Here is a 27,564-nt window from a genome sequence, read left to right on the forward strand (position 1 = left end):
GATTATCAATAGAAATAATTTCTAGAACTTTTTTCCAAAATTGTTTCAAGTTTTATTTCCTATAAATTTCTGTTTCTGCGTGTATTTTCGTATTCGGCATTTTGCGCTGTACATTATAGTTGTACAATTTTTTTGAATGCGGAACAGTACAATTTTATCGAAACCGACGACTAATGCATCCAAGAAATCCTTTTTTTAAAATAAAATTCAAACCAAAGTTACATAACAGTAAAAAGAATCAAACTCCAATCGTTTGCATGCATCCATAAAAACAGTTAACAAAGTAGAAGATTCAACAACAAAACGAGTACTTAATTACCCATTACAAAGAAAATGTGCGACATTGGTCAAATTATGAAGATCAGTGCACTGTGCAACCAACGAAATACGCTCTCATAAAACCTGTACTAAAAATCTTCGGAATAGAGTGATCAAAATAATAACAAAATGACGCGCAAGTAATTATCAACATCACGTCAGGCAGATCGCGTTTGAGATCGCGGCCTGTACAAAACCGCCAGCCCAATCGTAAATACTCAGTAACTGTATCAAAACAAAAGGCAACCGATTATATTCTCATAGAGAGTATCCACCACTGGGTTTCATCGTCCAACGAAATACTAAATTATCGAGTTATCCATCTGTCGTGTCACCATTCCACAATCATCCAAGACACAGTACGCTTGTTACATTTCCCCCGGAAGACATTTCTCCGTCTAGCGCTCACTGGAAGCGACACGCTTTCGCGGCATCAGCAGTTGTCCGCTAAAGGGCCGATCCGACGGGGGCGATTCCTCGCTCGCCTCTGATGGCGATTCGCCTGTCAAAAAAAAACTCATTAATAAGTGACACTTTTAGCGCAAACAATTACCGTTGAATAAATTTTATTGGAGAAAAATAAAACGCTGAACATATCAAAATAAGGGCAGCTACAGATACATACCTCCCTCACCTTCATCAGTTAATTCAAAAACGTAAATAATTCAAAAGCGGATAAATCATTTATCAACAGTCCTGTGGAAAAACCCAAATATATCACTTATATTTGAAATTTTTATGAAAATTTAAAATTTTACTGAATCCTAAATGAATTCAACAATTTTATTTGATGCCAGAAAATCCAAATCAAATGCTGAATTTATTAAATTAAACGTTGGTCAATTATATATTGGTTTAGTACTGTTTAATTTTTTAGCGAATTGTTAAAGGTTTTAACAAATTAGTCAGCCACTCACCACCTTTCACAGACGGATTCCGCATGGCCGCATCCGCACCACCCCACGCCGCCGCCGACATCACCGCCGCCTCCTGCTCGGCCTCCTCCTGCTGGTGCACTTTAACGTGGTGATTGAAACGCTTCCGGTTGTCGGTGGCGAAATTACAGCGCGGGCATGAAAGAGGACCAGCACTGCCGTGGAACGCCATATGCATCGTCATTTCCCGCTTGATCGCCTTCCGCTGCGGACACATGGGGCATTTGTAGCCCAGGAATTTGTTGCTGGCCGATACTCGCTCCACGATCGGTTCCCCGGCGCCCGGCTGCACCAGCGGCGGTGGCATGGTCATGACCATCAGGGGCTGGCTGGACGAGGGCAGCGTGCTACTGCGCTGCTTGTGCTGGACGATCCCCTGCTTGGCTTGCTTACGACGATCCGCCGAGGCCACCACCGACGACCGCGCTCCCATGAGCTCGGCGAAATGCACGCGTTTAGGAGCCTTACGCAGATCCTGCACCAACGGCCCTGAAACATCACAAGAGCAACTTTAATGTTACACTGTAATGCTAAAAAGGTAATAAATACTATGAAATCATTCACTTATATAGCTCTAATTATGAAATTTATTTATAGCTGAAAATCATAAAAAATTATTATACATGCGGCAATAAACGCCAGGACGCTGATTCAGTGTTGATTCAGATCTTACGTTGATTCAGCGCCGGCTCCAAGTTACCATGGATGGAGCCACGCGAACCGTAATTCTCGACGGTGTCGCTCGCTCGATGAGATGCCACTATGCTGTGAAATCCATCAACCCGTCCGCGATTAATTCCTACTCGTACGCAAAATGATCTTATAGCTATGCCGCATTTCTTATTATACTCGTACTAACAAGTGAATACCTGCTTCCATGTACAGAATCATGTCTGCATTTTTTAAGCATGTTAATACCACTCCAAATAGTATAGGAGTATAATAAAAATGCCCGTAAATTCATGTACTGATTATTCTATACTGATACGATTGTTAAAAAATTCGTGTAAATGTGAAACATATCTGTAGATTTAACACCAGCCATTAAGACGCAGTAATGATAATTATTGTACTAGTACTGTACTCGTAAGATTTTTTGTAAAGTAAGTACTGTAACTATTATCTATATAATCAATGGCATTGCACCAATATTTGTTACCGCATTTATTCTCATTATAATCACTGAAATGTACTGTCTGAATTAATTCGCTAGTTTTTTTAAGCATTACCGCCGTTGCTTCCGGGCGTGTCCAGCACATGTTGCAGTCCATCGGACTCCCGCGGCACAGCATTCCCGGGATGCGGCGAAGGTGAGCGTTCCGCGGTGCGGCTAGCGATACGATTCGTCATCTGGTCAATCATGCCGCGCAGCACGGGAACCTCGTTCTCCTTGGGCAGCATCAACTTTACGGCGTTCCACATGTGGCCGACGGTGATCTGCACCGACAACGCTGCAATCAAAACATCACACTCACCCGCAAATAAGAACAGCATTATATTCTTGCCAGTGTCGTTAGAAAACACAGGTGCGTGTGGTGGTGCACTTGCTCAGCAAATATCGAAAACGCGCAACATATATTCCAGGCAAGAGAAATGCGGTATTGTATATAGTATATACTATATACTGGCAAATAGGTATAAAAATATAGATATTCTTCACCTTACGATTGATATCCATGTTATTATATATAACTGCATGTTAATAACAAAATCGCTAAGCATTATTCGCGATACTGTAAAAATTATTTTCCTGAAAATAATTCAAAAACATGCAAAGGGACTTTCACAATTTCACACAAGAAAGGTGCGGTGCATATTTATGAAGACTCCTAATTCTTGATTTCTGCATACTATCGTGACACTATCCGCTCTCGTACGTATACCAAAAAAGCGCAGTGTTGTTAATACCCTGTTCTGAAACCATTTTTTACAAATTCGTATGGATAAATCATAAACGAAACTGAAATCAGTAAGAAAATTGTAGAACAATGACTGTTAGAATGAAATCGATCATACAGGGTTTCAAGCACTTCAATCTCAAATCAAAAAACGCTTTATCTGTTATTTACGATGATTTTAATGTGGACAACTATATTCCGCTACGCCATAATGAAACTATGACAACACGCACAGTGTAACACGATCGGTAAATCAGTCACGTACCTGTTGCGTCATCCGCGTTGCTGCCAGCAGCGGAGCCGTGCGCACGCCGAGGCAAGCGCACAACATGCAGCTCCAGAATATCGCGTCCGCCCTCATCACTGTGTCCGTGGTGCAGGAGATTCTGCAGGTCCGTCTCCGACTGGCACTCGATACTGTGCTCCTTCTGGCCGATCATCGCTGTAACGGGTCAGAGTGCATCCAACTGCAGAATGTCATCAGCCAGAACAGTACTTAGTACTACTTACTGCGGAAGACCAGACGGAAATCATCCGTAAGCAGCCGCGCACGCAGCGTGTTACGGCAGGCTTGGTAGCAATGTGCACCGCCTGCCAACAGGGTGAGGGGTGTCTGGCCGAGCAGGCTGGGAGAGCACAGCTGGATGTAACGCGGAGCCATAGTAATTCTGTAATCAGTGATCACGGATTCAGAACCAATATCAGATAAGGCAAACGCCGCAACCGTTATCGTGCTGATGCTTCTCAGATCTCATTCTACGCCTGACTAACTGGAACGTTCTCGGTTCTTCGTAGTTGTACTGTATCACTCTCCAGTCTTCCTCCCTCGAGATTCAATATTCTGCATTGAATACTCACCATAAATAAATCTCCGATGACAATAATTATTACCGTTGAGGTTATAAAAGAAATAAGGAATCAAAACAGTCAAGAAAATCGTTAACAAACCAGAATACGGATTTTGATGGCAAATGCAACTGACAAATGTCACAAAGCTTCAGGAATGCACATGTCTGGTTTCAGCGGTTTGCGCTTTGCTGTACTGGAACTTGGAAGTGCCAGATATACGTAAACCGCCACAGCCTCATCTTGCCTTGTTGATTGGTATTTGGCACCGTGCCCGTGGTTAAGTCTTGTACGTACGTACTGTACTGGCTCTGGCTTCTCGTGGTCACTGGCTCGTACAGTAAAAAATGCAGTCTCGCTGGACTGGAGAAAACCGTTGCGAACTCTCAACTGGCTACTGATTATTATTATCGTTCTCGTATAAGTACAGTATAAATTATTGTATGAGTCGTACTTGTGTCCATTTTAAACCTACTGTACAGTACTGTATTTAAATTGTACCTCGTACGCGTGTTAAGTACGTACTTCCGTAAACTTATTAACTACTCATGGTCAGCATAAATCGCACAATACAATTACTTAATAATTTATTAAATGCATTTGTAACAGTAGATTTACCAGTTATGTACGTGATTACTGATTAGCCATAGCCACTGATTACATCAGCGCCGTTGAAGGCCACGGAATTGGTAAAAAGTTACAAAGAAAAATTTCGTATATCCTCGTCTAAATATGTACTTGTACTTCTAAAAGTAATACTATATTGTATTTGTTAAATGTAATGCAGAATATTGGTAATGGAATGCACAATATTAGTAATGTAAATAATGAACACTGTCGCAAATATTGTATCTGTAATTTGTAAATACGTAATCAAAACGACGAGAGAGCACGATTAAGAGCGGCTTCGTGCAGTGTATCTATTGCTGCATATCTATATTATTATATTCATAACACTAACAATTTAATAAACCGGTTGGCGGTGTAAAGAAGTGTTTTCACCGAAACTGTGAATTCACTGAATTGTCGATCTAAGTAGACACAGTATGTACTTGTTGCCTAGACAAGAGCCATCTATCAGAATAATTATGATAAGATCAACAGCAATAAAGGTGTCTGTTGAATGTGATAACCAAGTTTTATCAATATTTTAGTTCTTGGTGCGTGTCATGACAATAGACTACTGGTGCAAATTAATTTACTACGCATTTCACAATTACCTACATCGGCGGTAGGCCGCTTACCGCTAAACCAGAATGCCGGTATGCAACAACGGGTTGTTCTTCGCTTTCGAAACCGCTAGGATAACTTTCGTATGTGCCAACAATCATGAATATTTTATTCGTTACCTGAACTAATGCAATCGGATACAAAAATAGTTAAAATACTTATTCAAGTCGCATTTCAGAAAAGCAACATCAACAACACGTTAATCATTAATCAAGCCTGCATAAAAAAACCGAACAACGCAATATCAAACAACACCGTAATGTTACTGTAAATTAAACGGTCCGAATTCCAAAATACCACGCATTTAAATACTAATTACCAATCAGTCCAAAATTGAGACAACACGAAAGGTCAGCCAGGAACCATTTCGAAAAAAACCGATCAAACACACCAGGCACGATTTATTCACCGTTTACAGTTGACCATAAATATCCTGTGCCGCGTGCTCCCCGACCGTTCCCGTCTCCGCCGGAGCCTCTCCTCCGCTCAGCGTCGCCTGATGGACTTTCACGTGGAATTTGAAGCGGGTGTGGGAATCCGTGGAGAAATCACATTCCTGGCACGTCCACCGCCCGCCGCTGCCGTGGAACTCCAGATGTTCCAGCACCAGACTGCGGGTGGCCTTCGTCTGCGGACACCGCGGACACACGAAGCCCGGCTTCCCGCGTCCGATATCCGCCAGTCTCCGGGGCTCCTGCGTGACAGTGCCGGGGAAGCTGACCAGGGGCGCCATGGTGGGGGCCATGGTGGGTGCGGCGAAGGTCATGCTGCGCTGCTTATGCTGCAGGAGGTCGCGTTTGCGCTGCTGCTTGGGCGCGGGTGTGCCGGGCGGAAGCGGGACCGCCGGGGCGGCGTTCAGCAGACTGTGCAGGTGCTGGAAGCGGGGCGGCGGTTTCGCCGCATCCGGCGTCGGGGGAGCTAACGGATAAACACATATCAATGATGTTTAACAAACCGATGTTTCACGTTGCCTTCTGATTCTCCTTGGAACTCCAAAATAGAAATGTGGAAAATTTAAAATATTTGGTGGATTTTAATCCTATCCGTAAATTACAGTACTGGCATTAATCTCTTGAATAAATTAGAGTGCAAATGCTGATAAAAATTTTAATTTAGAAATGCAATATTACAATATATTATATTCCAGCCATTAATATCGCTGATAAGTGTTTCACTAAAATCATCTAAGCGTGGGCCCTACAGGTTTACATAAAGATCACTGGAATTAATAGAAATCCTCACAACAGTGGCACAAGAAACTGGACAAGAATACAGATCGGGTCAATTTGCATGTAAGGCCCCCCTAAAACTTAATATGATCTCATTCTTCAAATTTCACAAAATACAGAGAAACAAAATACTGATACTCTTTTTAATACATTTTATAGTCAGTGACAATTGGAAGATATTTTTCACAATCCAGTACGTGCAATGTAAATAAGCAACGAAAATTCAAGAACTATTTTATCGTTAATATTAACTGTCTGCCCAGAAATTTCTTGCTTATAAATTTCTCGGATACAGGTTAAATCATACAACGGCAACGTCGTACCTTGCATCTGCTGCCCGTTGATCATCCGAATCCGTGGACGGTCATCGCTACTCGTACTGCTCTCACCCGTTCCACGCCCTTCGGCGTTGAGAACTGTGTAACAGAACAAAGTCTGCATTCGACAGTTTGACCGACAGTTCTCACGCATACAGTTACAATAAATCTTTTCCCGCCAAGACATTTCCGCTGGTCACATTTATCTCGGGGCATGTGCATGAAAGGTCACGCTCACCTGCGTTACTCGCTCGAAAATCCGTCATGCTGTGCCGCGAATACCCAGTGCCGAACGATGCACTGCTCGTACTGGCCGGTTGGTCCGCATTGCGGCGTCCGGACGCGACGGCCAGGCTGTAGGAGATCTGGTCGTTTAAACGGCCCAGCACATCGCTTTCCCGGCCCTTGGGCAGCATCAACTCGACAGCGGCGAAAATCTTCCCAACAATGCTTTCGGCACTTCCGTCTGCAACAAAACCTGGATGCAGTTGCCGGTAATTCTGGCAGCGACCGCAAAACACAATGCGACAGATCCATTCCTTCAAGCTACAGTGACTTTTGTGAAAATAACGAAAGGTCAATCGCTATTTATTGCGCGTTTTAAAATTAATTCATACCGCCGGCAATTAGCTTAAAAAACTGTATACGCGTCACTTTGCGTACACACAAAAACAAACACAAAAAAGTTTATAGATATTCATTTCTTTGGCTACAAGTACAGATTTATTGAAATCTTCATCGATTTCTAATGTTTACACCTGCGAACCATTTTACGACAAAATGAAACTGATAAACGCACAATCAATTCAATAATTATATTTTTCAAAATATTTTAAAACGACCACAAATACTAACTCTCAGTAATCTACTCGTATATCATTACAGTATATTTATATCATTTACACGTACAGCTGTATACACGAATGCGCTGTAAATTTTGCAATAACACACAGTATTAATAAGTGGTACTATTATACTAACCATAAACAGAAGAACTACCAATTTATGGAATAAAAGTGTATTTGCTCTTAATTAATACTTTACAGTTTATACGCTTTACTTTATATTTTTAATAAGTACGTAACTAAATAAGTGTTCAGTGTAATTTTTTAATTAAATAGCTTCTAATCGTATTGAATCGTTTAAAATGCCAGCGTCGCGGCTCGTTGTCTTTCACAGACGCCGCAAATTCTCGGGAACAATGTGGATTAAATTTGCGCCATTAATGAGACATACCGATGCTTTCTTCGTCCATGTTTGGACCAATGCCAGCATGCATTCCGCTGGCTGACTGCCCGTGCGCATTTTCCTGCTGCTGCTGCATGTCGTGATGGTTATCGGTGTCCTGGGCCAGTGGCAGAACAATAGCCTGAGCCGGCACGGGATGAGGTTCCCGTGGCACGCCCTGCACCGTCAACGGGATACAGTAATTACACGCCATTTCGTAAAAGCGCACCAGCAACTGCAGGTCCTCCTCCGACGCGCAGATAAAGGTCCGTTGCGGCTGAATACCCGCGGGAGCTGTTAACGCGGAAAAATTAGAATATGCAAATAATATAATGTGCGTTGATACTGTGTGTGTGTGATTTTCACTGAAACAGTTGACAAAAATTGCATGCCGACTCAAGAAATTTCATTGTACTTTTAAGGTGATCGTTGGCTTATTGCCAATAAATTACCGTGAAAAATCTTGGAAAATCTTTTTAATGCCTGATATTACGGTTATTACATAGCGATACTATACAACATCACAGCGGTACAACTACAACCGTACCGCTGTATGTACACTGGACAGTTTTGGACTGCAAAAAATTAATCTAAAGTGACGTATTGTCGGACTGAACCAGTTGCGCAAAGGGCTTTAGCGGCTATATTGGTCAGCGTTTAGTCTATTTTGTAGTTCATTGAAGGTACACCGATAGCAATTAATTCTACTCGGTTACAAAGTGGATACTGGATTCTTACGATGACATTCTCCAATCCCCAAGACATTCCGTAAAAACTACAGCCGTGAAATTCCCCTCAATGATGGCTCAATCATTATTAGTTTATTACAAATGCTAATGTTGTACATGCTTACTGTAGAAGAGGAAACGGAAATTGTCGGACTGGAGTAGACGGCGCACTTCGGCACGGCACGCCTCGTACAGGTCGGGTGTTGCGGTGCTGACATGGACGACCAGCGAATCCACGCCGGGAAAGCGCAGCTGAACACGTCCCGCGGCCATTCTTGGATATTCCCGTTTCCGACAATGAAAACTGCAACAGCAGCGGTAATATCAGAATTCAGAAAACGAAAGAAATAAACTGCAAAGCGCCTTCCTAAAATTAAACAGTACAGTAATCTGCTATGTTTCAGTGTTACGTAACCTAGTTTCGGCAGCTATTTGATTCGATCTAAACACCGGCACTTTGCGGTAGACAAAGAAAATCGAAACATCGAAATCGTTTAGGTCGCAATGCAAAAAGAAACGACAAGAGCGGTGCGGATTCCCGTTTATTTAAATTCTAGAACGGACTGCTTACCGGCATATAAACAACACTCAACAGTCAATCGAACAAAACTACAGCCTGCTTGTTCCACAAAGTTTAGGAACTATTGGGAACCAGACTGCAGTGCCGACTAAAAAGTAAAAACTGCAGCTAACCAACAACAGCCGAATACTAACAGACTTCTTGGAATGTGCGAATCAGACAGCCCACTGAAAAATTTCTTGCACTGACACGAATGCCGCATTTGACCGTTGTATATCCGTTGTCTGGGTGAGCCGTTGAGGTGTCTCTTTAAAATTTCTCTCTCTCCTCTTGCTCTTGTGTGCGATGGCCTTTGTGACACGCCTGGATACGACGGCTTTATTGCATTTGCGAAGTTGTTCTGCAGACTTGTTGCTGTGCCAGTGTGCATTTTAATACAGCAAACACGGCAAGTTACATAACATGATTCATCTGGGTACGGTGACGTCAGTTAATTTGAGCGCCAAATGTGGAATTTTGTCAGAACATTGTTTCTAACAATATTCAACCGTTGTGTTCGAATCTCGATTATTTCCGGAAACTTTCACCCTGCCGACTGCTTCGGGATTAACCGAAACTGCAAAACGGTGCCAAAACCAGTAAATGGAAAGTTAACAATTTAAATTCACGGAAAACGGAATTTAAACTTCCAGTTATATGCAGTAATTATTATTCAATCGAATTATGAAATTATGTGCAACACGGAAGATGGAAAATTTTTATTAATAAATTTGTCACGAGAAGTACAATTATATTTACATACCGTAGAATATATATAAACGTAATTTATCAAAGCGGACCTTTTACGAAGGAGAAAAGGTCGAAAAGCTGTGTCCTATTCCTAAAATTATTAATCTTAAACTCATAATATTAAGTACGACTACGTACCATAAAAAATATTCATGGTTGTTGTCAATTACGTAACATATAAGAAAGTTCGAAAGTTGAAAAATATTTCGAAAGTTCGTACAAATTTGTACGCTGGATAAGCCTGGATTTGCAAGCAGTTTTCCGGTGTGCCCTTTATAACTGCCGCTTATCGTACTGAATTTGAGCGTAAATTTAGAGCGACAGCAAACCACTTTGTTGGTACGAATAAGCGAGTGACCTATACTGGCAAGTTAGCAAAACCTGCGTCGTTCGTACGACAACATAATAATTTTAATTCTTTTATATAAAAAACCGGCACACCGAGATCCAGGTCAATCGCAAACCACGCCCCTCGCAACACTCAAACCGGTCAACCACGGACCCAAAATCCACCGGGGCAGACAGCAACCACAAAATCATACGACAAATAAAACCGGCTCTACACAATAAAAGAAACCTCTCCGCGCATAAGGCCAACGCGTTGCCGCAACACGCGTCTTCAGAAGCGATCCTGCATGTACGCCTTCGTCCCGCTGAACCCCATGAACGTGTCGCTGGCCTGCACACCTCCTCGATCGGAATCATAATGCACCGCCGACAACTCCGGACTATCATCGTACTCATCCCCATCCAGATCCACGGTACTGCAGATATCGCTGCGGAATAACGATAACTACGGCCAGAAGTAGCTGTGCAGCAGACTGTAGGCGATCACCAGGACCAGCGATCCGATCACCACCGACGTCACAATATCCCCCATCCGTCTCACCACACCATCGTCACCCTGCCGGCATGCAAACTCCCACCCGGGTCAGGGCGCGCCATAATTCCTCCATCTCGGCGGGTTTCATCCGTAAAATGCTGCACGATGATTAATCCAGCATCCCGATCTCCCATTCCACGTCTGCTCCACATTCTCCAAGCGGAACCGCTCCAGTTCCGCGTAATCCGCGATCCCGGTGAGGAAGAAGCCTCTCCGGGACGAAGGGGATTTTGGGATCAGGTCGAGGAACGCGCTGGAGGCTGTTTTTATCAGGACAAATTCGTCGGGAGGTACTGGGTGGCGCGCCAGAGGAGATTGTCTTTGGATGAGCAATGAGACCGTCCAGAAAGGCGGGGGTGGTGGTGTGAAGCGGTGCCATGCAGACCGGGTGGGAGGTGGTCGGCCGTGGTCAGGAGGGTGGGCAGGTGATAAACGGCCGGGGTGGTGCGGACGATGAAATCCGGGGAGGGCTCGCTGCAGGTGCGCTGGATCCAGATTAAGGCCGCTAGAAATCAGTGGGCAGACGCAGATACTGCAGGATGTCGGCGAAAAGGCGAGATTCAGTTGCCATTGGATCGTCTGCAAGACAGGCAAAATGAGGCATATCGGGCAAATATCCGATCGCGTCAGTTAAATTGCAGCGCAAGACGCAGTAAATGTAAATTTTCAATGTACAGATAATGGAAATCAATGAAATCGATGCCAGAAAGACAATACGGTAATATCAACACCATTTCTTTCACACCGGAAAAGCCTCGGAATCCAAGAACGAAGAACTTCTATATTACTTATTAACTGTCTTTAATTTTCATTTGCTAGAAAGCGACACAAAACATTACTTTTCCTCATCGCTGTTTTGTCTTTCTAACACAGAACGGAAATTACTGAATGGTAAATTACTGAGAGAGTAATACAGAAAATTGGAAGCAACATACAGTACAATAATCATCAATTAATACTGGCTTGAGAAGCATCAAAAACAGTGAATTATCATTTATCGATGATATGTTACTGCTCCACATGTCATGTATTTTATTTTTCAATTTAAACCAAAACTGATCCTATCGTCCGACATTCCCAATCAACCGGGCGCGATTCTAAATCTATCGAGCAGAAAATATGGAAAATGGTAAATTGCCATCATTTACTATATCTTATCAGCGTTTCCGCTACCATTCCCCGCATTTTGAAAACGGGATGAGCTAGATTCAAGACTGCCGGCTAATTTTAGAAAGAACAACATCTCCAGCGACCACACACAGGGTATGAGCAACAACCCGTGCTGACGTCACGGACGTTCATCCCGCCAGCGGAGCTCGCGCGCCGATATGAAATGAATGATCGACTATCTGGCGCAGACGCGCGCGCGGGAGAAAAAATCAATTGCCCACATTACAGTCAAATCCTGTTGAGCCCATTCCACCTGGACGGCTTGTCACTCTCTGGCATCGACACCGGTCATGTTCGGCGTATTTAGCGGCGCCTCGGGGATCGGTCGGCTTAGCGTTTACAGCAGACGACAAAATCGGCGAACGCTGGACAGTTCGACGCTGTCGGCTTACAGCGTACTACTTTGAATGACGCTTTCACGATCACCGCTACTGAGCGGTGCGCGTCAGCTACGCTCTCTGTTCTTTCATTCATTTGCGCAACCGGCTTTATCGGCTTTAGCCGCAAAACCGGTTTACACGTTAACTGATTTTAGTCGTTCATTCATACATGCAATATATAAACGCGGTGCGCGCACAGGGGACTGGGGATGTTGGTTTTTAATCAAATGATCACTGCACTTAATCAGATCAATAATCTGCCCCGGCCCCCCTGCTTTATGACAAATAACAACATCAATGCCGCTTAATAACCGCCGCCCTCCGGCCACTAAACGCTGCGCGGCTGACGTAAGCACAATCTCAATAAAATGATTTACTCCCTCGCTTCCTCCCGTCTACCGCGCGCCCGGACGTACCCGACCAGATGGAAGTTTTGACTTTTTTCTTGACGACGCTACTTGTAAGTATACGCGCTGGCCCTGGGCAGTGCTGGCACGGAATCACGCAATTACCCGACCGAAATCGAAGTTTAATCGTCCAATTACGAGTGTGCGGAATTTCTGTGGAACGGGACCGACTGGTGTTCAGTGTTCTGACAAGAGCGGCGATTTCTACCCAGCATTTAGAGAAATCAAGCATAGATCAATCAAGTTCAAGAATAAATTCAGCATCAAGCAACGTCGACCGTATAACAAGGATAGATAAAAAACTGACAAGGTTATTTCGAGAGAAAATTAATAACAAATGAAAAATACTGGAAAAAGTGTTAATTCACAATCTACGCGACCCGTAAAATTCCTTTAGACTAAATGTTAACCGGAAGTCTGAAAAGACGACCTACTTCCATTAATAAAACCGCAGCGAAGAATACAGAATATCCAAAACAAAATCAAACAAAGCCATAAACAATAACAGAATTAAAAATACAATGAACCGATCGCGATATCGAACACTTAATATCAAAGAACTGAAAGAAGCAACAATCAAAAGCCAAAGTAAACCATTGATCGGCGCGTCAAAGAAAACCAGTTTGTTTAAAACATACTATTTACAGAGTTACCAACACAAACACAAATTTATCAATCATCACTTTCCAGACGAGAGTGCACAATTCACAATTTATTCATTTAAAATTGCACCGGAAACATTCAATAGATACGATAATACCTTTTCTTAAGCGCCATTAGACGCCGAATACCATTGTAATACTAACGAAAACATTAAAATGATATTTTAAAAGTTATTCTACTCAAACGGGTCGATAAAGATGACGTTACGGAATCCGGAGATAACTCACTTGATAACTTTTTTACAAGTTTTCTCAGCAAATTACGTATTAACCGCAATATTCTTTCAGATTTCGATTTTATTCAGAAAACTTAAAACTACGAGTTTTTCTCTTAGCGATGCTTCAATCGACAGTGTTCAGAAAACTCAGAATAAATTTCTAACGACACTGCAGCAGATTCTTTTACCTTCCTTCGATCCAGCCATGAGTCGACAGACAAACACCACTCTTATCCGCGCTCCCTTCATCCACGCCCCGCTGCCCCACGTCCGCCTAATACTCTCCCGCGTTAATCTATCACAGGCCCCCGTCACCACAACCACCCCGTAGGATTCCGGCGGCGCGGGAGCCGCGGGCTCCTCATTATCCGGCCGTGCCTGCAGCAGTTCGCCCCAGCGCACCCGTACCCCCTCTTCCCGCTCCAGAGCGGCGGTCACCCCGCTCCCCCCGCACACACTCCCCTCCGGCGTTACATCAAACACAAAATCCTCCCCCTTCAGCAGCGCATACGAGACATTGCGCGCGGCGGACGGTTCAACAAGGATCTTTCCCCGCAGAGCCTCGCCACGCGGCGCCACCCCACCATCCATGACGCTCTGATTCCACATGATCAGCACCAGCAGACACACACTGCTCAGCACCAGGAGGACGAAACATTTTCGGGGGGATAGGAGGCACAGGAGGCGCTTGAGTATACGGCGGATCATGGCATAATGGAGCGCAGGCGCCCAGCATAATGGAATATCATGGCATCCACGGTGTTGCTTGTGCTAACGTTAACTACACAGTAGTGAAATGACTGGTCGTGAAATCAATACAGCGATGCCAGCTTGGTGCGGGCAGGTGAAAGATGATATGCGCCGGGTTGAGGGATTACTAACACAGATAACGGTAGAGGAATATACAGAGATGTATTGGGGATAATAATTGTCACATTGTCGGATCCCGTCGGCTGGGGAAAATTGACGAAAGGAAAAGGAATGGATCCAGTGGCAGCGGCAATGTGAGTGTGCGTGTATGATGCAGGCTGGCAAAGCGCATGGTTAAGTACCGTTGCTGCCGGAAGTGTGTACGGTTGATGGAAATGATTAGATGTATGGGGCGGAGCTGTAGTCGGATCGGTCTACAGGGAACTACTTCCGGCCTATCCAGTTTGCACACTGTTACCATATTTTGCCTCCTGTTTGCTTTGTTTCCCTACGTGCCGCATCTGCAGACGGGGACTTCCGGTCCACATACTAAAATCGGGCAACTGTCGAAACTGTAAAGCACTCAAATATAAATTTTTTCGCTTGATTTCCAGCAGCTAATGGAAGATTTTTTTAAACAACGAGAATTACGTGGTCTATGGTGAAAATTTAAATCGTGCATCGTCTACTCGTAGAAATTCGAACCAACACCATTTTTGTTGCAATTTTCCTAAGTAGGTAGATTTCTCTAACGTACATACAGAGTATTACCAAAAATTCGGAGTATTTGATCAATTCAATTTCAAAGACCAATTCCCTTTTTCCACTATGTTCCTTCATAAGAAAAATGTAAAACAATCGCAACATATCAATCAATAAATACGTTCGTCGAAATTGCCATAGTTATTAATAAATAATGGATAATGCGCGTTGAAATTATTTTAATCAAGTTTTTAACCTGTAGCGATATTCAAACCATTAAAAATGAACGCCGAATTACTTTTCCGGTTATGCATATTTGAACAGTCAGGCTGACTTTGCATATCCGGAAAACGAAACTAGAGTTACGCTTATAACTTTGCGCCACAAGAAAATTTATTTAAAAATTAATTTGGCAAGCAGCAAATAATGTTGTAACTTGAAAGCACAGATATTTTCAGAAAAAAAATATAAAAAATCCAAGGACAAAATTGGATAAAGTCGTGTACGGAGGTTTAAGCGATAAAATGCAACCCGGTGATATAACAGGATTAATTCCAAAACGGAATATAATCAATCTATCACCGCAGCCACATCCACCGTTTCAACCCCGCACTCGCCGTCCACGTCCAACATCCCGTCGAATAATCCGATTAGCCGTGGGGAGAGTCAGGATCTAGTCATGTTCAACAACCACCAGCACCATGACTATGATCCGACACGTCCCACGGCCACATCGGCGTCAGCGATCCCCTCCACACAAAAATCAAAATGGCGGCCAAATAAATCCAACCATCCAACCGGCTAACCCATCTAGGAGAAGAATATGCTTCCCGGTGACCAGATCAATGCTAGGTCCCTGCAGACGGGAAGATATTCCCCGCTTAGATGGAGTCAGCGGATAAATAAAACTGAAAATAATCTAGAAAAAACTGAAGAGCTCGGCAAAATGCCAGAGCGTTGAAAATGCCATGTGCTGGGCGCCGCTGCAGCGTGTTAAATATACACGGTCCATGCGGATCTGCAGCAGCACGACCAATGGCCATCTGACATAACCGGATAATTCTCAGCAGAACGATAGTGGACTGTTCCGTGTGTACGCTGTGTGTGTGCAGCTGCCCACAGAGAGACCAGAGAGAGAGAGAAGGCTTTCTCGGTATCGGGGACTTGTTTGTCTCTCGCTGGCTATTGTCTCTCCATGCGCAGTTTTCTCGAAAGATAAATCCGTAAGGAGAAACAGAGAGGGAAGGGAAAATAATCTTTTCGGGGTAATAAGTGGCAGGTTGGGCCTATTTTTGTTGGCTGCTGACAATGGGGGGAGACCAGCGAGGAAAAAGCAATCAGGATGTGTGCACGCTGCTGCAGTGTGCGCGGTTCAGTCCAAATTTTGCTAGGAAAATATCGGTCAATCATTAATAAACGAAGGGAGAGGAACAACAGCAAACTATACTGATTAAAGGTAATTATTCTAGGTAAAAAATAATGACCGATCAAACATATTCCGGGATAAGAAAACTGCAAGAGCTCTTGCTCAACTGCAGCTTAAATCTGTGTCAGATCAAAAATCATCACAATGGAAAATATTTTTGGTGGAGAACTCCATGCTCTTTATGTTTGCCTTTATGCGAAAATTTTGGCGCTGTCGACGGCCATTTTCCTGTACCAGCAGTACGATAAATGCAAGAACGCAACATGGACATTTGTGATCAGCTCCGAACAATTGTCAGCGTGATGAGTTTGTTTACTACTGGCGTAACGAAGTATCAAACACAACCACAATTATTGTAACCGTGTACAATATCAAAAATTTAGTACGTAGTTAGACGCGCAAGTGTTTGTACGTTCGTTTTAAACTAAACCTAACTCACGTACTCGTATGCTTACAAAATGTTGAAAATATCGTTTTCCAAGAATTTATTAGTGTCTTTCTAGAGTACTTGGTTGAATCGCTGCCATTTTAATCGTCAACGCGCACACTGCATTAAACCGAGCAAAAATATAGAACCTCGATACAAACAACGAACAGGAAGACCGGCCAAAAAGTTAGTACACTTCGTCTTGTAATAACTTCAGTGCATTTTGAGATCACTTTTCCGCTTCGCAGTACTTAGTTATGCTGAAAACGCATCGGTAAAGCCCAACCGCAGCGCGGGCGGCTAAATTTTTTATGTATGTATTAATGGAAATCATCGATTTACTGTAGTTATGACAGCCTTAGAATCGCCATTAATGTTCTTTTTTTATATGTATTTAAAAATAAAAATATTGCGATAATGGTCAGCCCCAGCTTTTCAACCAGTCGATAAATGTATGGGATGAACCGGGCGCGGCCGTGAGATTTGCCGGTTTTGCCGCCGAATCCTGTGTGGATGTGGGGAAAATGAGCGCCACCACCGGCGGAGCCACTGGCTGATTCAGATCCGGATGGAAAGCGGCGCCTTGTTTGATGCGCCAGTCGCGGAGAATGCGGGTGGATGCCGGCTCCTGCTTTGTTCCATGGAAGATTAGCCGCAATGAGTGCAGCGACCCGATGCTCTGATTCGCCTACAATAATACAATAACTGCAGATAAAAATTGTAATAACCCTCAACAGATTAATACAGCATATATTGTACTTGTACAGAGTACAATTCGTATTTGCGGTAGGTATATCACCGTATATGCATTATGCGACTGCCGTACAGCCAGAAATTAGTTTTTCATAACACAAGTTTACTTATACAAACAACGTATAAAATCGTATAATTAAGAAAAATTTCGTTCACATCGTTTTATTTTGGAGGTTTTATTTAACCTAAAATTTACCCTGTGTCGGCTTCAAAATTCATATTACAAATGCATTATATAATTACAAAAATTTATTTTTGATAACTATGAACAACGAACAGTGCTGCACACATACAGTACAGTAGCTATTTACAATATTACACTTTTTAAATTATTTAATACGGTCAATTGTGGTAAGGCACTAAGGCAGAAAACCTTCCATAAAATAAAAATAGGTATAAACCTTCCAGCGTTGCTGATTACATAACTATTATAATTTAATACACGAATGATTGACATGTTATGCCGACATTGAGCTGATTCTCGGTTTGCACTGACATGACTTTCCATTATGACTGTCCACATTCCGCGTGGATTTTCTCCCCAGTTGTGGACAGACACAAATGACCATCCATTCAAACCATCCGGCGCCACGTCGGCATCCCGGCGGGGTGCGATTAATGTGCGAGTACCTGTACAGAAAGTCGAAGATTCAACATATAATTATATGAATTATTTACAAATTTTGCTCCGCTTCTATAGTGGTTAACGAAGCAGTTTATTGTAGAGCGCATAATTAATTATTACGCAGTGAATATGTTCTCGTTTTAACGCCAGTACTCGTTCATTAAGTACATAGTGTTTGTATTAGAAATGGAAATTTGCCACATGGAATAAAAGTCGAAAAGAATCTTTATTATGAGAGAAAAAAACAGAGAATAAAAATACAGTGAAGCTGTAAAATATTACTACAGTTTTTATGCAATCCTGGATGCTACTTCGGAGGTTCATTTACGTAATATGTAAATGATTACTTACCCATGGGGCTTTCCAGAAATATTCGCACGGCACCGCGCTTAGGATGGGAAAGCGACAGAACGGTCTCCACATGCTCCAGATAATTAATTTCGTTGCCGCTCTCGTGGCACGCCTGCGTTCGAACCTGTACCCGCAACGGGCGGTTGTGAGTAAACGCACTAAAAATAAAAATTAATATATAGTTATTTTGTAATCATACTGGAGTTATTTCGTAATCGTATGTTTTGTAATTAAGCGTTTATAATATTTTGTAATCGTACATTATTCGTACTCAACGTATATCAGAATTAAAATAATGTTTCCAAGTATAGAAAATAGTTCCCTTACAGATCTTCCACGCCAGCTTTCCGTACAACGCATTTGACCTTTGGCGGGGCTGTCTGCCAGACTTTGGCCGCTTTTACCAACTTATTGGCGTCCATCAGACCAAAGCCGAATGCCGGGCTGACCAGCAATCCGGCGCCGTTGACGCTCCAGCCGGGATTGTTCAGCAGCGGAAAAGGATCGGCACTCCACGCCACAATATGCTTCATGTCCCTCCACGTCAGACTGGGACTACACACAGCGATCAAGAAAATCACTTTAATTTTTTTGCCATTTTTATTAGCGGACGGATCATGCTTTTTGCACTGACTTCGCTTCCAGTGCCAAGGCGATCATGCCGGCGGCTAATGGTGCGGAGGCGGATGTGCCGGTGTGTTCGGTTGTGCAGCTGTTCAGAATATCCGTGCTAATCTGCAAAATTTATACAGTGGCGATTATTCAGTAATTAATCACAACTTTAATTAGGTACAGTATATTGTATTTTGTAATACTGAGCCGATCCGTTACAGAATAGGTGTATAAGCAAGGAAAATAACTGGAAAAGTAAAACGTGAACCCAGCAGTAAAATAAATAAATCGTATTCTTCTAATACAAAACCTGGAGACCAGTGTGACAGATTTCGTAGTGAATGGGCGATACTGGCGAATAAACCAGTTTCCTCGTTAAAAGCAATGTCATAGCTTTTGCATACATACGTGATACCGGTAGGAGAACCCAACGTCAAAATTATTTTAGAACGACTTCATTTTTTCATGTGATGATTGAAGAAGCGTTAATGTAAAAAATATTCGATTGAGAAAAAACGAATCCATCCAAATTTATGAATGCCATTTCCAGAAACGGCAATCCTGGAACATGTAATAAATAATAATATATTTGCATCACATGTAATTGTTGTTTTACTTTTACAAATCTTGAAGCATGTAATAAAGCGAATAATTATAGGATCCTTTTTCGCTTTATTGTACGACTAATTATGAGTAAGTTTCTTGAGATTTGTAATGCTGCATATAACGGAATTGTCCGATGTTGAGCGCCAGCAGGTAAAACGTACATGCGCGGAAGTCGACAATTGTAGAAATACAAATGTTAAGTACAACTGTACAGGATCTATACTACGCGCGGCGCCCCATAGTTTTGAGATCTCTATAACCATAAAACTTCTGGAAAAACGGACAACGCCATTAGATCCGGGATAGTTCAGAAGTGGCCGGCATGTGTTTTTTTTATGACAATATCGAGCCGGCATCAAGACCAGATTGATCCAACCCATCTTAAAGGTCACCTTGAAACTTAGAAATAGTTGCTTAGAAAACGCTTATTAAGTAGAAGATCTATACTACGCGCGGCGCCCCATAGTTTCCAGATCTTAATAATCAAATCGATTTTTTTTTAAAAACTGAAAACGCCAGTTGATTGGCCTCGGTCCAGAACTGGCTCACATGATGTTCGTTTTTAAATTCGTTCGACCAGAATCGTGCCGGCACGACGCCGCAAGCGATCCAACCCACTTTCAAGGTGATCTTGGGACATAGAAAAAATTTGCCTAGATACAATACAAAATACCAATTGACATAATTATTACACTAATTAAACCGAAAAATAAATAAATTATTGTGCTTATTCAAACACTCGCGTTATTCAAACACTGCTGCCGGTGTTGCCGAGCTCGAAACACGTTTAAAATCAACCGATATAAAATGTAAAAATATCAAATATAAAATCAATACGAAAAATCACTGGACGAGTGAGTGACCGAAACACTATCACCGACCACTGAGCGGAATCTCTAGATGAGCGGGTGACCGAGCTACTACCACTGACCAGTAAGAAAAATCACTAAACAAGTGAGTGACCGAAACACCATAACTGCCCACTGAGCGGAATTTCTAGGTGAGTGAGTCACTGAGCGGGCTTTGCTCTTGCTCACCTAACAGGCTCTGTGCACTGGACAGTAGTTGTAGCAGGGTCACTTCCTCACCTAGCGATTTTTCTTACTGGACAGGTGGAGCTCGGTCAGTCACTCACCTAGTGATTGAGTGCGTCAAAAAATCGCTAGTGAGTAGGTGACCGAGCTACCACTACTGTCCAGTGCACAGAGCCCGTTAGGTGAACGCGTGACCGAGCTACCACTACTGTCCAGTGCACGAACTCCGTTAAGTGATCTAGTGACCGAGTTACCACTACTGTCCAGTGCATAGATCCCGTTAGGTAGATGGGTGACCGAGCTACCAATGCTATCCAGTGCACAGAGCCCGTTAAGTGACGTATGACCAAAATGCAATATTACTGAGCAAAATAGAACAAGGCCCGCTAAGTTCTTAGTGGGTGACCTATCTAGCACCATTGTCCAGTCTTAGCGTCCTTTTTGGTTTTTAATGTAGTACTATCGTGGGTGATTAATTCGGATGGTTTTTCGCTACGAAAATTTAACAAAAATGATCTGTAAAGTCAAAGTAACTGCGTTCGACTGCACGAAACCAGAACATCCATTTTTTTATAAAATTTTTGTTATCGGGCTCTTCGGATTTATCCGTTCTAAGTTAACAATCCGCAAACCGGCCTAGGAGTTTAGAACCCAAGAAACGCGGAGGCGAAGCCGAGGCTGTTTCTTGTAGATATATATTACGCAGGTATATATCACATTTATGTTATCGTTAATACGAGTATACATGCATAATATACTCACAATTTTGCCCTCTTTGAGCGATCCACTGGAATATGTTACGGCCATGGTGGACGCACAGATCTCCCCGTAGATAGGAAAATGTCCCCGTTCCGTGGTGCTGCCGACGCTGAGGGTGAAGATATTAGAGGCGTACCCGTCGTACGCGCAACTATCGCCGTTAATTCCTCCGTTGCCGGACGCCCAAATATACAGAACTCCCTTTCCTTGGCGACCCTAATTAGTTTTTGCAAGCAATTTATTCTAATTTCAGATACAGTTAATTTTAGCTGAAATAATATATAGATATGACAATTTCGGGAACAGCTGTAATTAATCGGTATGAATGTACACCGTAAATTCGACACTTTAATTAAAGATATAACAATTGTAATATTTCATCGATCTTAAAAAGAAAAAAATTTCTTATAAATACAGACTACTTTTTTAATCACTAATGTCTTGCGACGTTATGCATTCAATACAATCATGTAGTGTGAATGAGCAGCCAAACCAATGTGCGTCTGGGTGTATGCTTGTAGGCACCGTACTACACCAACTTTAAATCTTTCTCGACTCTCAAGTCAACGCCGCTGCATACGAAAGATGTACCTTACTGTTTTGCTTTTAGTTCCTAGTTCAAACCGTCATCGCTTTCCTTGCTTGTAAGCGACCCAAATCTAATTGGGAAAGTACTTATATGCGACAAAATAAAATAATGTGAGAGTTGTACCAATAATAATTATTGATTTCTGTAAATGATCCGCTGCAGAATGGGTAGTACGCGCAGAGTAAACGCTAAGCACCGCGCACGGAAAAATGCATTGGTTTAATATGGTTGTTATATTTACGAATGACAGTCTATAACGTACGCGTACCTCTCTTCTACCCGTAGAATTTAAAATACAAATGGCTGGATTCTGCTATCGTTTTCACCTCGGTGACACCTTTTTCGAAGGCCCTAGACGCCATCAGACCCGGTCCCTCCACGGTCTTCCCGTCATCGCTCGGTCCCCAGGATGAGCTGTAAATGTGGATGTAGTTGTTGTTGAAGGAGAACGCCTCGCCCTCCACCCGGTCGGTGACAATGCCGTCCAACATCCGGATACCGCCGATGCGGGCGTTGTAGGCGATGCCCACGCCGCAAATGTTGTTGTTAGCCTGCATGGCCACTTCTCCCGCACATCTAAACACATCGACCGGTTGCTCCACCTTAACTTCAAACCCCATGTTCTTAGCATAAAAATACAAATTATGCTAAACTATGCATACTAATTGCATTTGGCCAGGTTGCAATGACAGTCGTCAGTTTTAAGCAAAATAAGATTCTCGTTTATAAATGTTGCTGTAGAGTCTGTAGATACCACGGATTTATGAAGGTGACCTTTCTACGTACCGCGTTCCGTGATGGGTGTCCTCGGGATTGTCGTAGCGCGGCGATGGATCCCGGTCATTGCCGTTGATATCTGTGCTTGCATCTGGATCCTACCAGATTTTAATACAACCAGTAAGTATACAATACATCAACGGAGATTTGTTCACGAGTAAGACAGAGCGTACAAGTCACGAGTAAGACAGAGCGGAAACTTGAATATCCACTATTGCGATATTTGTAAATTCGTAATCTCATGCAGCACCAATCGGCAGCTTTTTGCAAAAGTACAGTAATTGTACCGCACATAGTACATACATAATTCGATATCAGATCGGTGTGATTGGTTTCCACTCCTATACAGGAAAGTGTTGAGAGCTGTTAAGCAAATTGTCGCGGCAACAAGAAATACGCGTTCGCCGGGATAAATATAATTACCATCGTCCAGAATGGTTACTACAATGTCCTGACCGGTGTATCCCGACTGCCATGCCGGGAAGACGTTGAGACTGCTGATTTTGGGGTCCGAGGGGATCATGGAGCGCATGGCACGCCCGCTGGGTACCAGTTCGTCTAACTAAACATAGATATTGTAATAACCAGTTATTTAGTGATTAATAACTTGTAATAATTAGGACATACTGTAAATTAAATAAGAAAAATAGATTGGAAAAGGTATTACGCTATGCTTCAAAATCAAAAAATTTAAATCAAAACTTGTAAATTATTTTTGGTTCAGAAGATATTCGAGTATACGAGTACAATAGAAAACAGTTAACAGCGGCTTTCCTCGTAAACCGAAAACTGCCGGAACAGACAGAAGGGATCACTTTTTTCCCATCCATGCAGCAAACATTTTTAACGGTTATTGATCAATTACGTTTTATTATGAAATAAATTATCAGGTTATTACGAGTAGAATCTTTCACACGCAAATAACTACAGAAATCAGGGACGGGGTATAACTTAATTATCGAAAGCATTAATGCAAGAAAATGGATACTTACCATGTACCACTGGTGTGACCACATGGGATCATTGAAGAGCGATGTGTCGGATTGCGCATGTGATTGCTTGTTAGCCGGCAGGCGTCCGGTTCCGGCACTGCTGCCGGCTTCCAGGAGGTCCTGATGCAGCAGCACATTGGATGTTCCACTCACGTCCACTTCGCCAGCTTCACGGTGAATGAAGTCACGTTTCGTGCGCACTTTCGCTGATTGCTGCTCGACCCAACGTATCTACATCGCATAAGTGATTCCCGCTAAATTTCATTCCGCATACATCACCGGATTATTTAGAAAAAATCAGCGCTGTCAGTATAATATAATTATTGTGCAAGTTAGCAAGTTTTGCAATGAGCAGCATACGTTTATAACCAGCGTTTCAAAGTGATTTTCAACTGGACTGGGAAACAATAATAAGGTAACACAAATAAATACAAATGTGTACAGATACATGTACGAATACTACGAACTGAATATTGTAGTGTGAGGGCACAAAAGCAGTCTTCGCAAAGCCCATCGAAGTGCCGACAGAATCAGTAAATAGGAAAATCATAAACTGCAGAAAAAAATTTGGATTTGTAAAATTATAATTTTAGCGCTGATTTTTGCTACATACACAATTTTATTTCGTTTATTTTTGTTTAATAATATTAAAAGCAGACTACAGTATTCACTGTGGACCAGGAAGCTCGCATGCATACGTACCGTACGGTGTAAAACTAATACATACTCATATTAACGATAAATTGACGGTTACTGATATTGATATATGCGGAATTGCTGACAACCGTTTCTAGGTGCAACAGAACGAAAATCCTCATAAGTTTATAACAATACCCGCCGATCAGTCGTTAAAGATTTCGTAACGTTCCCATCCACTCCGCGCTTCCGGCGGGCCGGCCAATGCTTTTTCCGAAAGACATAAATGTTAGGAAAGCCATCTGAAAACTGCATCGAGAATTTTTATCGTTAATCAATGCATCTGGTAATCTGCATAAACAGTTATTTTTTTACAACGATTTTACTACGTAAATATTTTTCTATTTTTAAGTAGTATATTATTTACTATTCATAGACTATGTGTAGTTAATTGCTGATCGCTCTAGATTTATGTTTATTAATTTATTCGTAATTATATTATAAGGAAATTTCGTATAATTTACCGTATAGTTTTCAGTTGATAAAGCTTATTGGTATTTACAGCACCTGTTTAACAAGCTGAAATCCATACTGATCACCGACATCCTTGGCCATATTCGGCCCACCCGGCACTTCCAGCAGCCATTCGTTGACATAACTGGCCGAGCAAGACGGCATAAAATAACCCAACAAACACAATGTTATGACTGTCCAGACGCGTGCCCTTTCTGATATCTGTACATTCATCATCCCCGACGAAGGCGGCTAACATAAGACAATTTAGCTAACGATACAATTAATTTCATATACTATCCATGGTAAATATTGCCGGCTTACTTATGAGATTACTATTTTTACAAATGTTTTTAAAAAAAATTACAAAATTACGGAAAAAACGATGATAAGCAAAATCCGATCGTGCTGTATATAGAAAGCACTTCCGGTGGTCGAAAATTTAAACGGGGATGGAGTAAGTGGTGGCGTTTCTGAGGCGGAACAGGGTTATTTTATACTAGCGATATGACGATGGTTCGGTTAAAAGGATTTAGGCAATAAAAATTGGCATTCCGGAACGTGTGTTATGCCGCTGCTGCTGCGTCTTGGGTGGGCGGTGAAGGAAGCGCAATCAACATGTTGACACACACGCCGGCGTGTTAGCATTGTGGTCACGTTGATAATCGTCCTTGTTGCTCTCTTACATGATGTACCACAGATCGCGGCAGCAGCAAAATGGGATAATCGGAAGTGAAAGTGGATGATTGTTTAAGATGCTCTAAGATGCCGGGTTTTCCTGGGCTGGAATATGGTCGCTTGCGGCGGTATATTACTGTCCTATAAGACGAGACAGCATATCGTCACAAATATCACTCAGCTGTCTCAGTAAAGATTTTCCGGGAATTTCCAGAAATACTCGTAATGGAAGATTGTCAATACTTCCCGAATAATCGGATAGTCAATTTCAACGATTACATTTACTAATGACAAGAACACGTGCATGACGAAATAAATAACTGACGTTAATTTTGCAGGTAATACATACAATGATTCAGCCCATTTGAAAAACAGCCACATTAACCTCAAGATATGATAAATTGACTTAAATTATACGAGCCACTGACGTGCAAATTGCTGTAAACTTCAACATTTAAAATTCGTTTTTTCTAACATTTTAGTATTTCCGGCGTTAATTTAGGTATTTGTTAATATTTATACATTGTATTCAAAAACGCACGCAAAACAAGACTGTATACGAGTGATTAATTTGTGCCCTGTATCAAATATTCTAATTGAGCGTTTAAGCAAAAAATTGCATCAGAATTTTTATTCAAACGGACACTGTTCGCAGGCTTTAGACAGAATTAAATCAAAGCAAAGAAGTAAGGAAGACTCCCAAATGATAACAGTACCCTAATTTTTACACTGCATTACAGCTAAACTTGCTTCGCGAATTATGCCGGTAAATTTATTTGTCAATGTTGCATAATTGCGGTGAACATTCTTTCCGGGTACGTGCATATCGCATGTGCCCGTTGAAACGCAATTACGCATCCATGTTTTATTTTCCAACGCGAAAATGCTAGATTCTTATTAGAAAAGCATATTCACGCTCTTTATAATATTTATTTTACTGCGAAACGATACCGGCAACATTTACCTTATATCACTGCCAACTTTGTCGTGAAATCCAAGCCGTACCAAAACACAACCGTACGCCTGTGCATGTGAGTATTCCACAATATGTCATATATGTATGTACTTTGTACATTCAATCAACAACAAGACAGCGAATAAAACAATCCCGTACTCCACAATCTGGAGCACGCATTCGTATATTTAATCCACTCCGCGCCAACAATGGTAGAAGATAAAATGTAGGTCGAGTGAAAGTGACTGGAGGAAAACGAAGTCGCCGGTGGCTAAATGCACCTCTATCTGCCGGTGCATATAAGGTCAGCGACGATTTGGCGCTGGATGCGTCCGATTACGCGACGCGGGTTAATTAAAAAGCAGCGCACATTGGAGAATGTCTAATGAAGTTATTTGCAGTTTATTGTACACCGACTCTATTTGTAATTACATGAGGAATTTTGGCGGACAATCGCGCTCCGCAATACAAAGTACACGGTAGTTTTTCTACGGCTGAACAATGCGGTGTGGGTTATTACGAAACCACAGTGAGTTTTGGTTACATTATGCGTCGCGCGGTGGCAGTCTGCATGCGCGCCAGTTAGTACAAAATCTACAAATTACACACGAGATGAGTGGACTATGAGTTATTACCGCATAAATTGGTGTGCTGCGGTTAATAAAAATGCTTATCATTGTTT

General features: G+C 42.3%; 4 protein-coding genes across 5 annotated transcripts; all 4 read right to left on the reverse strand.

The window, feature by feature from the left end:
* Window positions 1–242: 242 nt before the first annotated feature.
* LOC129586584 (uncharacterized) lies at window positions 243–4,214 on the reverse strand. Of its 2 annotated transcripts, none has more exons than XM_055479903.1 (7): window positions 4,010–4,214; window positions 3,662–3,819; window positions 3,417–3,593; window positions 2,483–2,704; window positions 1,927–2,052; window positions 1,239–1,742; window positions 243–820 (listed from the first exon to the last, which is right to left on the reverse strand). In XM_055479903.1, exons 2-7 carry the CDS (start codon window positions 3,810–3,812, stop codon window positions 717–719), a joined length of 1,284 nt encoding a protein of 427 aa, XP_055335878.1. In that variant the 5' UTR covers window positions 3,813–3,819; window positions 4,010–4,214; the 3' UTR covers window positions 243–716. The 2 variants fall into 2 exon arrangements, with proteins under 2 accessions (XP_055335878.1, XP_055335877.1); XM_055479902.1 differs by having other exon boundaries at window positions 1,236–1,742; window positions 4,010–4,213.
* A 1,119-nt stretch (window positions 4,215–5,333) lies between these two features.
* Window positions 5,334–9,501, reverse strand: LOC129586574 (uncharacterized). Its single transcript, XM_055479888.1, has 6 exons — window positions 9,300–9,501; window positions 8,854–9,032; window positions 8,010–8,294; window positions 7,012–7,239; window positions 6,780–6,872; window positions 5,334–6,145 (listed from the first exon to the last, which is right to left on the reverse strand). Exons 2-6 carry the CDS (start codon window positions 8,999–9,001, stop codon window positions 5,640–5,642), a joined length of 1,260 nt encoding a protein of 419 aa, XP_055335863.1. The 5' UTR covers window positions 9,002–9,032; window positions 9,300–9,501; the 3' UTR covers window positions 5,334–5,639.
* Window positions 9,502–11,334: 1,833 nt separating this feature from the next.
* On the reverse strand, window positions 11,335–14,771 carry LOC129586592 (uncharacterized). Its single transcript, XM_055479914.1, has 2 exons — window positions 13,946–14,771; window positions 11,335–11,499 (listed from the first exon to the last, which is right to left on the reverse strand). Exons 1-2 carry the CDS (start codon window positions 14,463–14,465, stop codon window positions 11,426–11,428), a joined length of 594 nt encoding a protein of 197 aa, XP_055335889.1. The 5' UTR covers window positions 14,466–14,771; the 3' UTR covers window positions 11,335–11,425.
* Window positions 14,772–17,100: 2,329 nt separating this feature from the next.
* On the reverse strand, window positions 17,101–27,253 carry LOC129586529 (neuroendocrine convertase 1-like). The gene is made up of 14 exons (XM_055479812.1): window positions 26,892–27,253; window positions 25,304–26,068; window positions 24,935–25,045; window positions 24,101–24,331; window positions 23,532–23,670; window positions 23,412–23,449; window positions 23,118–23,206; window positions 22,658–22,907; window positions 21,746–21,958; window positions 19,366–19,466; window positions 19,059–19,286; window positions 18,732–18,889; window positions 18,252–18,385; window positions 17,101–17,690 (listed from the first exon to the last, which is right to left on the reverse strand). The coding sequence occupies exons 2-14, from the start codon at window positions 25,484–25,486 to the stop codon at window positions 17,424–17,426; spliced, it is 2,142 nt and encodes a 713-aa protein (XP_055335787.1). The 5' UTR covers window positions 25,487–26,068; window positions 26,892–27,253; the 3' UTR covers window positions 17,101–17,423.
* Between the last annotated feature and the right edge of the window lie 311 nt (window positions 27,254–27,564).

This window comes from Paramacrobiotus metropolitanus, unplaced genomic scaffold (genome assembly GCF_019649055.1).
Source record: "Paramacrobiotus metropolitanus isolate TYO unplaced genomic scaffold, Prichtersi_v1.0 Parri_scaffold0000021, whole genome shotgun sequence".
Lineage (NCBI taxonomy): Eukaryota > Metazoa > Tardigrada > Eutardigrada > Parachela > Macrobiotidae > Paramacrobiotus > Paramacrobiotus metropolitanus.